The 12,723-nt window shown below is 42.7% G+C and overlaps 1 protein-coding gene across 4 annotated transcripts in view; it reads right to left on the reverse strand.

The window, feature by feature from the left end:
* The window catches only part of METTL16 (methyltransferase 16, RNA N6-adenosine), a 72,888-nt gene that overhangs the window by 14,464 nt on the left and 45,701 nt on the right, over window positions 1–12,723 (reverse strand). For all 4 annotated transcript variants that reach the window (XM_075850824.1, XM_075850825.1, XM_075850826.1 and 1 more), the window contains exon 8: window positions 8,433–8,522. In XM_075850824.1, coding sequence (XP_075706939.1) covers window positions 8,433–8,522 — 90 coding nt within the window. The remainder of the gene's footprint in view (window positions 1–8,432; window positions 8,523–12,723) is intronic.

Raw genomic sequence — 12,723 nt, forward strand, 5'->3', positions numbered from 1 at the left:
AGCCTGCACTGGGTGGCACAATTATTAGACCCAATAACAACAGCAGTTACATTCTCATATCCTTCACATGAGATGCTCACCCCAACTTAGGAGAAAGCTGCAACTCTCTTGTCAGGAGTCATATAACAGAAGTAATCTATACTGGGAGGGACGTCTATTCTTACAAAAATAAAACCAGATCTTGAATGGAATGTCTAAAAGGAATGGCCCCAGCAAACTGAACTGCCCATTGCTGGTCTCCCTCCCCCTGTGCAAATATACAGACGGCAGGGGCTTTATTTTCAGATGGTTTTGCGGATATGGGGTAGAATTTCACTTTATGGTGTTGGGGATTGCACTACATCTTAGATCTGGACTCCACACTCAGCATTCTGAGCTATGTGCTGCTATTGCACATTGTGGCACAGCTGGCATATTACACAGGTACTGATCCCAGGAGCTTTCACAGAAAAATGTGCACATGGCATGAGATTTTACCACTTCATTGTGCACGCTCTTAAAGTGCCCTTTCATCATCTGTACACTTAGCATAGATTTCCTCTCTGGTTTCCGTTCCTGATTTTGGGTCAAAAAAAAAAAATACATGCAAAATCTGCAGCAAATCTGCACTGTGTGAACAAGGCTGGAACCTCTTATGGAGTTTTTGATGCAGAGGTTTTCTTTACATTAGCCAACGTTAAGAGGGGCTACAAAATGAAGGAAAAGTATATAAGGAAAGACCGATACACCTCCTCTCTTTTGGATACACTCCAGTGTTTGGCTAAAAAAAAATCTAATATAACACTGCATCCAAAGCTGCATGTGCGATTCTAGCCTTAGGCCTCCTTTTCTGGCAATTTAAACTGCATCAGAAACGCTTCCAAAAAACACCAGTTTTTTTCTGGTGTTTTTCATTTAGTGTCATTTTGTATCTGCTTTTTTGTGGTCATTTTTGAAGTCTTAAATAGTGCCTATGGAAAAAAAATAATTAAATATACCAAGAACATTCTGTGTTAGGGAAAAAACACCACTGTCCACAAAATTGCCTTAAAAACGCCACAAACCATTTTGAGCCAAACACAGGAGTGAATCCAAAAGAGAGGAGACATGTGTCTTTCTTTAAGGGTCTGTTCAGATGTTGCGGTTTTCGGATGCAGTTTTTACTGCACCTAAACATCTGAATGGACCCTTGTACTTTTTTTTTTTTGCAGAAGAGTAAAACCAACAATGTCATCGAGAAACACCTCAAGACACAATAAATCTTGCTGCACGAGACGGAAAAGAGGAACATCATAGGACATTCATGAGTAGCGCCACATAGAGGAGAAAGGGCAGTCAGATAAGTCAATTTTATCACAACAACTATAAGTCCGTCCAGTCTCATAGTCTGAATGTCGATACAGCATAACAAGTGAAGATGGTGTCGCTCATGCAGAGAGGCACATAAAAGAATATATGTCTCCTAGATGAAAAAATGTACACATATGCTCCAAAGGAAGAATAAGGCCCCATGCACACAAGCACAGATTTTATCCATAATTACGGTCCCTAATTACGGACCCATTCATTTCTGTGGCCGACGGTCACCTTCCTGTATATTTACGGGCAGGTGTCCGGGCCATAGAAAGCGTCCATAAAAAATCGGACATGTCCTAATTTTTTTTTTTACGGACCGTGCTCCCATACTTTATAAAAGAAGCACGGCACGGGGCATGTGCAGGGGGCCTAAGGAAGGCGTGTGATTCCAGCCTATACAAAGATTTCTGTTGCAGCGAGCTGCCGAACAGAGACAGATTCCTAAACTCTACTCATTTTCACAGATCTATTGTTAAACATTGCTGTAACGCTGAAGGGGAGGAAGTAGACAAAATAAATACCATCAGGGGAACATATAAAAGATACCATCCTCCTGTTTGCAGTTTTACATATATCAAAATCAAGAAACCTGACAAGCGTAACATGATGGTATACTTTGTGGATTTCTTTTTACTTTAGTGTTTTCGTCTATATTATTACACGATTTTACACGTTTGGCTTTACAGTTCAGCCCAGATCACTAGACAGCCCGCATTCTCTGTAAATGCTTAGGAAGCTGCATTAGCCATTGACTAGCTCAGAGCTTGCCTGCATATTGCTTTCCAATTCTGTATATATTTGGTTACTGTACACACAGAAACAACCCCAATTTACCCAATAATGGAGGTATAAGCTGGTGTACACATGGGCTTCTATTTTCTGACATACCTGACGTAGTATTGCACATTTTCCAGTAGTAAGCCTTACGTGAGGATAAGCCAAGTGTCTACAGCTGGAGTTCTGTTCAGGAATAAACAGATTCCAAAAGTGAAGGAAAAGCTTAGTCATCTGTATAGTGTAATCTGCCTGAGCATGCTTCTCAAGTCCGTTCTACAACATATGCCAGCTTATTTTCAGAAACTCTTTAAATTAGAGGACCTATATCACCCAAAAAATGGGCACAATTTTTGTGGGGAATTTTTTTTTTTAAATTTAATTTTCACACATAAGAGTCCTAAAGGCATTTAAAAGACAAAAAAAAACAAAACAAAAAAAAAACTGTGAAACGTCTAAAACTCATAATATATTTGGTGCATGCCATGTGCAACTCTATTGGGGATAAGGAAACAGCCAAGCAAGGTCACCCATAGAGTTGTATGGAGTGACCATACTTTGCCAACGGTAATAATCAAAAAAAATTCTTCCATTTTCTGATGTGAGGCGCGACGTGTGATGAATTTTGAATGTGCCTTACATTAATAGTCATTAACCCCATCATGTTTCTCAGTCATAATGGGTTAATTACTATTAATGTAAGGCACATGGAGGTTAAATTCATCACACCTCGAGAATCACAATAAGTGAAAGCAAGCTTTTTTTTTTTACAGCGTACACATCATAAATGAAGCAAAAAAAATTGTTGTTATTAAGGTAAGGGGGGATTCACACGAGCGTGTATTCGGTCCGTGCGGGCCGCGTGGTTTTCACGCGGCACGCATGGACCAATACAAGTCTATGTGGCAGTACAGACAGTCCGTGCTTTTTGCGCAGCGTTTGTCTGCTGCGCAAAAAGCGCGACAGGTTCAATAACTCTGCGTATTTCACGCATCACGCACCCATTGAAGTCAATGGGTGCGTGAAAATCACGCGCACCACACGGAAGCACTTCCGTGGGACGAGCGTGATTCGCGCAACAGCAGTGAAAAGGATGAATGAAAACAGAAAAGCACCACGTGCTTTTCTGTTTCCGAACATCCAAACGGAGTGTCTTTGCGATGAGCGAAGCCGGACAAGCGAACCGAACTTCACCGGGTTCGGCCGAACTCGTTTTGGCCGAACCCGGCAAAAAAATTATCGGTATGCGACGTCAGGAGATAGTCACTGTCCATGGTGCTGAAAGAGTTAAACTGTTTCAGCACCATGGACCGTGACTTCCGATCCCAATATACATGAACCTGTAAAAAAAAAACGAAGTTCTGACTTACCGCTAACTCCCGGCTTCTTCCTCCAGTCTGACCTCCCGGGATGACAATTAAGTCCAAGTGACAGCTCCAGCCAATCACAGGCCAAGCACAGGCTGCAGCGGTCACATGGACTGCCGCGTCATCCAGGGAGGTGGGGCCCGATGACAAGAGAGGCGCGTCACGAAGGACGCGTCACGAAGGACGCGTCACCAAGGCAACGACCGGGAAGTTCTCGGTAAGTATGAACTTTTTCTTTTTTTTCTACAGGTTTTGCGATATTGTGTTCGGCATTCACTGTCGAGGGTGCTGAAAGAGTTAGCTCTTTCAGCACCTTGGACAGTGACGGCCGTCGACTAGCCTCATCTCTATGATGGCGGCTGCGCGAAAATCACGCAGCCGCGCATCAGACACGGATGACACACGCAGCTGTCAAATGGTTTTTGCGTGCGCAAAACGCAGCATGGTTTGCGCGCGCAAAAACGCAACGTTCGTCTGTATCTGCCCTTATAAAGGTTGTTATAAAGGTTATTACGGCTGCGCTAATACCGAATGTGTATGTTTTATGTATTGAGACTTATTTTAATGTTTATTGTAAAAAAGGTGTAAGTGTATTTTTTAATTTTATTTAACATTACTTTATGTTTTTACTTTATTTTTAAACTTTAATATACTGGCATATATCTATATCCCAGTACATTAGACTGTGTACAGATAGTACACAGGCAGTGGTTAGGACATACCTAAGTATGACCTAACAACAGGAAATATGGTAAGACAGCCCTGGGTTATGGACCCTGGGCTGTCTGCCCATATATGGTATGTCCCTCAATCGCGTCACAGGAATTCCCTGTGACGCGATCCAAGGGGCATCCCCCCCTTATCATTTTCGCTTTGATCGCAGCATTCAGGGGAATAGCGGCAGAGATGAGAGGTTTCTCTGATCTCCGCCGTTAGGCCGGAATCACACGAGCGTGTGCGTTTTGTGCGCGCAAAAGGTACTTAACAGCTCCATGTGTCAGGCCCGTATGATGCGCGGCTGAGCGCCATGCAGCCGCTATCATTATGACACTCCGTTTGTATGTTTGTAAACAGAAAAGCACGTGGTGCTTTTCTGTTTTCATTCATAGTTTGACAGCTGTTGCGCGAATCACGCTCGTCCCAGGGAAGTGCTTCTGTGTGGTGTGCGCGTGACTTTCACGCACCCATTGACTTCAATAGGTGCGTGATGTGCGAAATACGCCCAAAAAACGGACATGTCGTGACTTTTTCGCAGCGGACCCGCGCTGCGTAAAAATCACGCAACTGTCTGCACTGCCCCATAGACTAATATAGGTCCGTGCGACGCGCGTGAAAATCATGCGCGTTGCACGGACGTATATCCCGTTCGTCTGAATAAGCCCTTAGAGCGGGACTGCGGCTGTGTAATACAACCATTACCCCGCTCCTGACAAGTGCGCGCGGTCAGTATGCGGTGACGCGCCCGGCGCTGCACTAATGAGCGGCGGTTCAGGCACTGGAGACAACATTGGGGTGTTTTGCAGTGCACCCGCCATGTTCAGTCTTCAGTGCAGGTGCTCATTAGTGCAGCACTGGTCGCAGCACCTCATGCTCACGGCGCGTACTTGTCAGGACTCAGGAGCGGGGCAATGGCTGTATCACACATGTATCACACAGCCGCAGCCCCGCTCTCATACATTTATGTGTCACAATGCTAAGCTGTGCGGCGGCACAGCTTAGTATCGAAAAACATGAGATAACGGCGTTGAACCGTTTGAGGGTACACGGTATGGAAACCGTATCGATGTTTCGATGCATCCCTACTTCTGAGGAGGAATTGCGGACTTCGGTTCCCCGTACAAGTGTTCGGTGAGGATCCCAGCATTGGGGCACCCAGCAATCTAACATTTATCACCTATCCTGGGGAAAATGTTTTAAGGGATTTACAAATATTAAAGAGTCTAACATTAGAAAGCCCATGATCAATTATTCTGCATTCAGGAGCGGCTACAAAGCCTATCCCTTGCTCTGGAGGATCCAGCAAGGACAGCCTATTAAATTCAATGAGAATTGTGTTATACTTTATCTCCCCTGTGGTGGCACTGCAGTAGAATTGAACACTTTGTCAGATTTCCCAACGGATTATACATTCCAGCAGTGGGCCACTTCATGAGCAGCTCATCATCAGGGGACCCTTCTTACTAAAAGAGATTGTCTAAAGTGGACAACCCTTTTAACTACAGTTTTTAAGTGCAATCTGGTGTCCTATCAGTATCTGGGGGAAGGACTGGAATTTATTAGTCTTTTTTTTCTTGAAGGTGAGTCTCTTATCCTTCTAATCCTAATTACTGGATCTAGGGGTAAAAGACATAATGGCATAGAGTTTAATATTATTTTTACTAAATTTGCCCAATACTAATAATACCTTACAGAAGATTATTTATTCACGATAAGTTTGAGTTCACTCCTGCATTGGTATTTCCGTTATTCTGCTCTGTCAGAGGAGCAGAACAACAAAAATATTGGAAGAGCCAATTCCATGTATGACCGACGCCATCGGCGGCTCACGGAACCCATTGACTTTAATGGGTTCCATCGGGTTTCTGTTAGGGTGTCTGTGGTTTTACCGGAAGCAATAGCGTAGCATACCCCGCTATTGTTTCCTGTAATTTTCGTCCAGATCTGTGACGGAGGCCCCTAATGGAGCCTCCAACGCAGATGTGAGCAGGCCCTAAGTATGTGAGGCACAAAATATTACTATTCACTGCTTTACTTAATTCTTCACAGCTGTAATTGTAAAATCATTGGTGTAAATCTATAACAGCTCTTTAACCCATGACAATAAAAAGCATTAGCAGGTGCAGTTTTGAGTGGCCTCTAAATTATGCTGCAAATCTCCAGTAATACTGTATTCCCTTTACTGAGAACTGCAGGGGTGCATCTTAGAAGGCAGCCAGTCTCCTGTCATTGACCAGCACGGTCTGAACTGGGGCTACAAAGCTAGGTTATTTTCTATTAAAATAGTGTATTTCCTTCAAAGCTACAAGCTGAACATGTTAAGAATTTATACCGTTAAGCTTCAAAATGAAACTAATAAAAAAAATAATACAGTAAGAGGAAAATATTTAGAAGTACAGCTTTAAATGGGGAGATGGGCTGTACAAACAATCAATTCTATCAAGCCATGCTTGGCTTGAAATCACAGTATGTCATCCTTTAAGACCTTTCACTGGCTGCTTACAATCATACCAATTTAATGCCAACTTTCTGAATTGTAATTGCCAGGCTAGACATCTACAGTTAACCCCTGCAACCCACCCGAAGGGAAAAAAAAATTAGAAAAGCCTTGAAATCCATAGACATACTCGCTTAGCCTAGGCTACAAATAGGAGGTCTGACAGGTCGCCCAAGACACGATCGTCCTTTCATTGTTTCACACCAGCCCGTGATTATGCTGATCATGTGATAGAATCTGTCAGCTAATGCCTTTTTAATTTGTTAAGCCCAGAAAAAAATCCGTGTGCATGTCTAATCCTTCAGACAAATGGGCATTAGCAAGGCAGTCTGTCACAAGACGGCAGTTATCAGACTGTGGGCAGGGAGCATGCTCACCCAGGGGCTATATACAAGGATTAGAGAAAGTATGGAACACGGCCGACATACCCAATACTACTACATTAGGTTAAGGTCATGTCGAAAACTGATTCATTACCTTATACAAAAGAATGTGGACACCTGACCATCACACGTATATGAGATTTTTTGGACCATTGTGTTTCAGAATTGCTGCTTTATAGGGAATGCAGACCGGTCAGGAGAGGTGACAGTTACTCTTTAACTATTTTTTGCGATATGACAATACTTCTAGTAACAATACTACTGGCATATACACCAAAATAGACATAATTACAATCATAAATCTCATTCTTTCCACTAGTCATTTCTCAGAGCATAGCGGATGATGGACTTTTGAATACCAGGGTGAAGTGCCCCAACCATCATGCCACCTGTGAGGGGGACTATATCTGAAAAAAAATCCAGCCTTAATAACTAGTCGAAAATGCCGGGTTCATGCTCTTGGACCTGAACAATTTCACAAAATGAAGGGACTGTGACGCTCTCTCGAGAACAGAAAACTCTGCTCTGAAAATGCGGTCAAAGGAAATCTTTGGTATAAAGTTTGGCACTTTTCTGCAAACTAAAATCTCTGACAAGAGCCAAAGTGATTCAGAGGCTTAAAAGAGTGTTATGGCCTCTTCTCCTAAAGAAACATTGCTGGCTTGAACACATGGAACTACCAATGTAAATTTCTGACATGGCTATTTAATGCTGGAACTCCCCTGTAAAGGCATTTCCACTATTAATTACATTTAATGAAGGACCTATTACACGCCCCGATACGGGCCATGAAAACGAGTGCCGATCAACGAGGAAGATCGTTGATCGGTGCTAGTTTGCTCCTTTCACAAGGAGCAATGATTGCATATGTATGGGGAGAAGCGATTGTTACTCTGATCGTTCGTCCCAATCCATTTTTAACATGTCGGCAGCGCATGTCCCTGTTTACACAGGGACATGCACTGCCGACAACGATGATATTTAATACTGCTTAAACTAGCAGATCAGCCGATGAACGAGTGTTTGCTTGTTCGTTGGCTGATCGTTGCCCTGTTCACACAGGTCAATGATCGGGCACGAGTGTTCATATGAATGCTCCTTTGTCCAATTATTGGCCCCTGTTATAGGGCCTTTAGCGTCAAGCAATGGAGCAAGTGGTTAGATAGTCCTGGATTAGCATTAGCAGCATTAGTACGGGGGAGGATACCTGGGATTGGATGGGGTTGGTATTACTGTTCTGATATTCCTTACACTAGACTTCTCTCTAATTGTGGATTTGATCTTTGCTTTATTGTGCTGCGTAAGACAGTTCAAAAATCCTTGTTAGTGTCAAACAGGTATATAAAGTTTTATACTTACTGGAATGATCACATCATCATAGAAACTCCATGCCAGAGCCCAACGCATTGTACGCCCCTGGTAAAATTCAGTGTGTGCTACTTTAGGAACCTAGCATGTATCAAAGAACATAAAAAACAACCTTTTGGTTAATTTTAATCACAAAAATATCACAGTCACGTCTAAAGTATATTTGGGGTAAATAAACATGGCTGGTTAAATGAATGGTCTATCACTATTCTTGGATTAATCAAATATATAAACCACAGTATACTCGAAAACGTAACCAGGTCATATTAAATAAGCATAAGTAACACAAAAGTCTTAGCAGACCTTATGCCAGTCAGCGTCAAATGCTCACATGAACTGTGAAATAGAGGTTTATACCACAGATTATTTGCGTGTAGGAATACACCATATTGACATGGGGAATGGTAATTGCCAGTTGTCAATGTATTCAAACACTTCCAGGAGGAATAACAGAGGAATGGTATAATGCAGAGTTCTAACAAAAAGGTGCTCCAGCATTTTTATTTCATGGGGAATACAAGTATTCATCATAAAGACATGTCAGAGAGTGGACAGGTCCTATTTAATGGGATCCTTAAATGGAAGAATCAAATTACACTTAAGAAAATACACTAGATACCAAGATTTTCTCTCATGAACCCTCGTTCGGTTTTGTTTGAAATTGCAATCCAATTCAACATGTTAAGCCTGAGAACCCCTGAATTATGTCTCATCTTCGGGAAACCCCACTCCACTCTCCATTTTAAGAAACTTTGTAAATTACATAAGAATAAACCTGTGTATTTGGGCATAGAAGAGAGGGTCTCAGACCCAAGAAACCTGTTCAGCAGTTCCTCCTTAAACACTCAAGGCTTTCAATTAAAACTTTGGCTGTTTGAATCAGTTTCCATTAGGCTAAATCCACAAGCTTCAGACTTTTTCCCCTCGCGGATTTTGAAGCAAATCCACTTTTAAATGCGGATTTTACTCTATATATTCCAAAAGGTGAAATCTGCAGTGAAAACCTGCAACAGAATTGACATGCTGTGGATAAGAAAATCCAGAGCAAGCCCTCAATATTGCACGGACTGTTTCTGCTCTGCACTGGACTGCAAACTGCTACGGATTCCGCAGCTTGTGACAAAGGCAGTGAGTCTTAAGGCCCCATTACACGGGCCAATGTTCGGGCAAAAGAGCCTTCATATGAACGTTCGTTGACGGTTATCGCCCTGTGTAAACAGGGCAACGACTAATGGATGCACGAGCAAACGCTCGTTCATCGGGTGATCTGCTCGTTTATGTATCGTTGTCGACAGGGAGATGAGCTGTCGACATGATGATAACGTTTGGGGATGAACGATCGGAGTAACGAACGCTAGTCTCTATACATAAGCAGTCATTGCGCCTTGTGAAGGGAGCAAACGAGCCCCGATCAACAAGCTGTCTCGTTGATCGGCGCTCGTATTCATGGCCCATATTGGGCAGTAGAATGGGACCTTTCGTTAGGGGATGATTGGCCCTCATTACAAGGTGAGTAGAGGTGTCATCACATGTCAAAGCATCATGTGAGCCTCTTGATGTTTCTGATTGTTCCAAGTAGCCCAACACGTGCACGTATTGTGCAGTACTTCTTGCCCTCGCTGATTGGAACTTTAGTCCTTTCTAGAAGGTTATCATATAGATGTCCCAGGCTATAGACCTGGCACAGCAAAGAAATAAAAAAATAATCTAATATAGAGAACGTCTCACTTTTACCAATTGTATGTATCAAAGGAAAATTGGCTATGCAGAATGAATTAAGAAAAAAAATAGACCCAAAAACCTCTGTGCCACATATTGATTTCAGTCGCAGAGTGCCAGAATTCACGGATTATCCATTTTGATTGTCAAAGAAACAATGATGTTATGGTGCCTTTAACACCTTCCCGACCGCCCACTGTCTTTTGACGTCAGGCGGTGAGGGTGCTTAGTCTACAGAGACGTCTTTTGGCGTCGCTGTAGATCAGGCTGATGAGCGCTCGTGTGAGCGCTCATCCTCTAAACAGGAGCTGTTACTAACAGCTCCTGATCTCAGAGCAGCCTCCTGAACACAGCTGGGATCGGCACACATTCGGACCCCAGCTGTTTAACCCTTTGATTACCGCGGTCCGTGACCGCGGCAAAATCAAAGGGAATTCCCCTCTTTGATCGCATCACCGGGATTCCAGTGATGCGATCAAACAATGGGGAATCCCTCTGCAGTCAGCCCTGGGGACCTACAAAGGACCCCAGGGCTGTCTGTTCAATGTGCCTGCTGTTCGGGCATACTATGTGCTGCCCGATCAGCAGCCTGTGTCATAGTGACACAGTGTAATGTATTAGCGTACAGAAGTATGCTAATACATTACAAGTAAAAAATAAAGTTACAAATAAAGTTATCCCTTGATGGGATTAAAAAATAAATAAATAACAAAACAAATAAATAAATAAATTAAAAAAGTCCCAAAAAGAGTCTTTATTTTGCATTAAATACATTTTATTGCCCCTACACTAAATAAAAACAAAAAACCTACGCATATTAGGTATCTACACGACCGTAATAACCTGAAGAATTAATCTAATGGGTTATTTAGCGTAAAACGTGAACGGGATAAAAAATAAACAAAAAAAACTATTCCGAGAATCGCTTTTTCCTATATTGACGCCGTAAAAAAAAAAATGTTTACCCCCAAACTGTGGGGAAAAAAAATACTATTTCTCTCGCATAAAACAAGGCCTCATACAGCCACGTCAATGAAAAAATAAAAAAGTTATGGCTGCTGAAACGCAGAGAGGCAAAAACAGAAAAATTGAGCTGGTCATTAAGGTCTTTTCAGGCCCGGTCATTAAGGGGTTAAAAGGGTTTCTCTCATGAGGACAACCCCTGTCCATATGTGATATTAGGGCATAAAATCATCATAGAGGGGGGTACCCCGGTCAGGACTGCCTCTAGGAGCCAGAACAGAAAGCCGCTAAAAATCATTGGCTCCTGTGGACTCGTGCCTTAAAATATTTTTATTCAACAGGTTGGCCAAGACTTTCTTGAACAAAAACAGTTGTTTGTCGTTGGGTGGCTGGGGATTGGCAGGTTTGGAGGATAGGTCAGGAGCCAATATGTCTGATGAGAGAACACCTTTAAGATCCTGAAGATAAAAATAACGTAATAAAAAAAAGGACTATATTAATTATAAATACTTGCTTACGTCTGTTCTTGCGAGATACCAGATTACGGAGTGCTTCCTTTAACTACTGGACTATTAGGCCCTGTTCACACGGAGTTTTTTGACATGTTTTTTTGACGCGGAAAACGCGTCAAAAACGACCCAAAATGACTCCCATTGATTTCAATGGGAGACGGAGGCGTTTTTTTACCGCGAGTAAAAAAAACGCCTCGCGGCAAAAAGAAGGGACATGACCCTTCTTGATGCGGTTTCCGCGTCCAAAACCGCATTGAGAGCAATGGGGACGCGTCCAAAAAACACCTCGAACTAGTGAGGTGTTTTCTGACGAGTATATTGCCGAGTGTTTTGGAGGAGTTTCTTGCAGGAGTCGTCTCCTGCTGCTAGTCCAGCCCAGCAAGGGGCTGTCATTTCCTGTCTGCTCGTGGAGGCTGAAAAACATCGTGGACAGAACTCAGGGATACAGAAAACCGAAGTCCTGCATCCAAATACAAGTAAGTGCACTTGCTCCTATGTTCCATACATGCTATACATGTATGGAGCTGTGCATTTTTTTTTTTCAATTTTTTTATTTTTTATTTTTTAATTTTGTTATGCAGTTGTTCATGTATGTCATCTCTTTTTTATTTTTTTTTAACATTTCAGGAACAGAAATGACGACAGCAGAGGTGTACCACCGAATGGACATTGATGTTGGGAAATTGATTCAAGAAGTAAGTATACTTTTTTTTTTTTTAATGTGGGCCTGTTCACATCAGCGTGGTTTCCGCTGAGGGGTTCCGTCGGTGCTTTCAGTCAGGGGAACCCCTCAACGGAAAGGCAAGTGTGAAGTGGTGACAGATCCGTTGCTAATGGTTTCTGTTTGTCCCCGTTGTGCAAAGGGTTCTGTCGTTTCGACTGAACCAATACCGCAGTGTAGGGAATCCCATTAGCAACGGATCCATCAGCATTGAAGTCAATGATGATGCAAACAGAAAACAATGTTTTTTTTAATGTGGGCCTGTTCACATCAGCGTGGTTTCTGCTGAGGGGTTCCGTCGGTGCTTTCAGTCAGGGGAACCCCTCAACGGAAAGGCAAGTGTGAAGTAAGTTCCGTTTGCATTACC

Source organism: Rhinoderma darwinii, chromosome 2, assembly GCF_050947455.1.
Source record: "Rhinoderma darwinii isolate aRhiDar2 chromosome 2, aRhiDar2.hap1, whole genome shotgun sequence".
NCBI classification, from domain to species: Eukaryota; Metazoa; Chordata; class Amphibia; order Anura; family Rhinodermatidae; genus Rhinoderma; species Rhinoderma darwinii.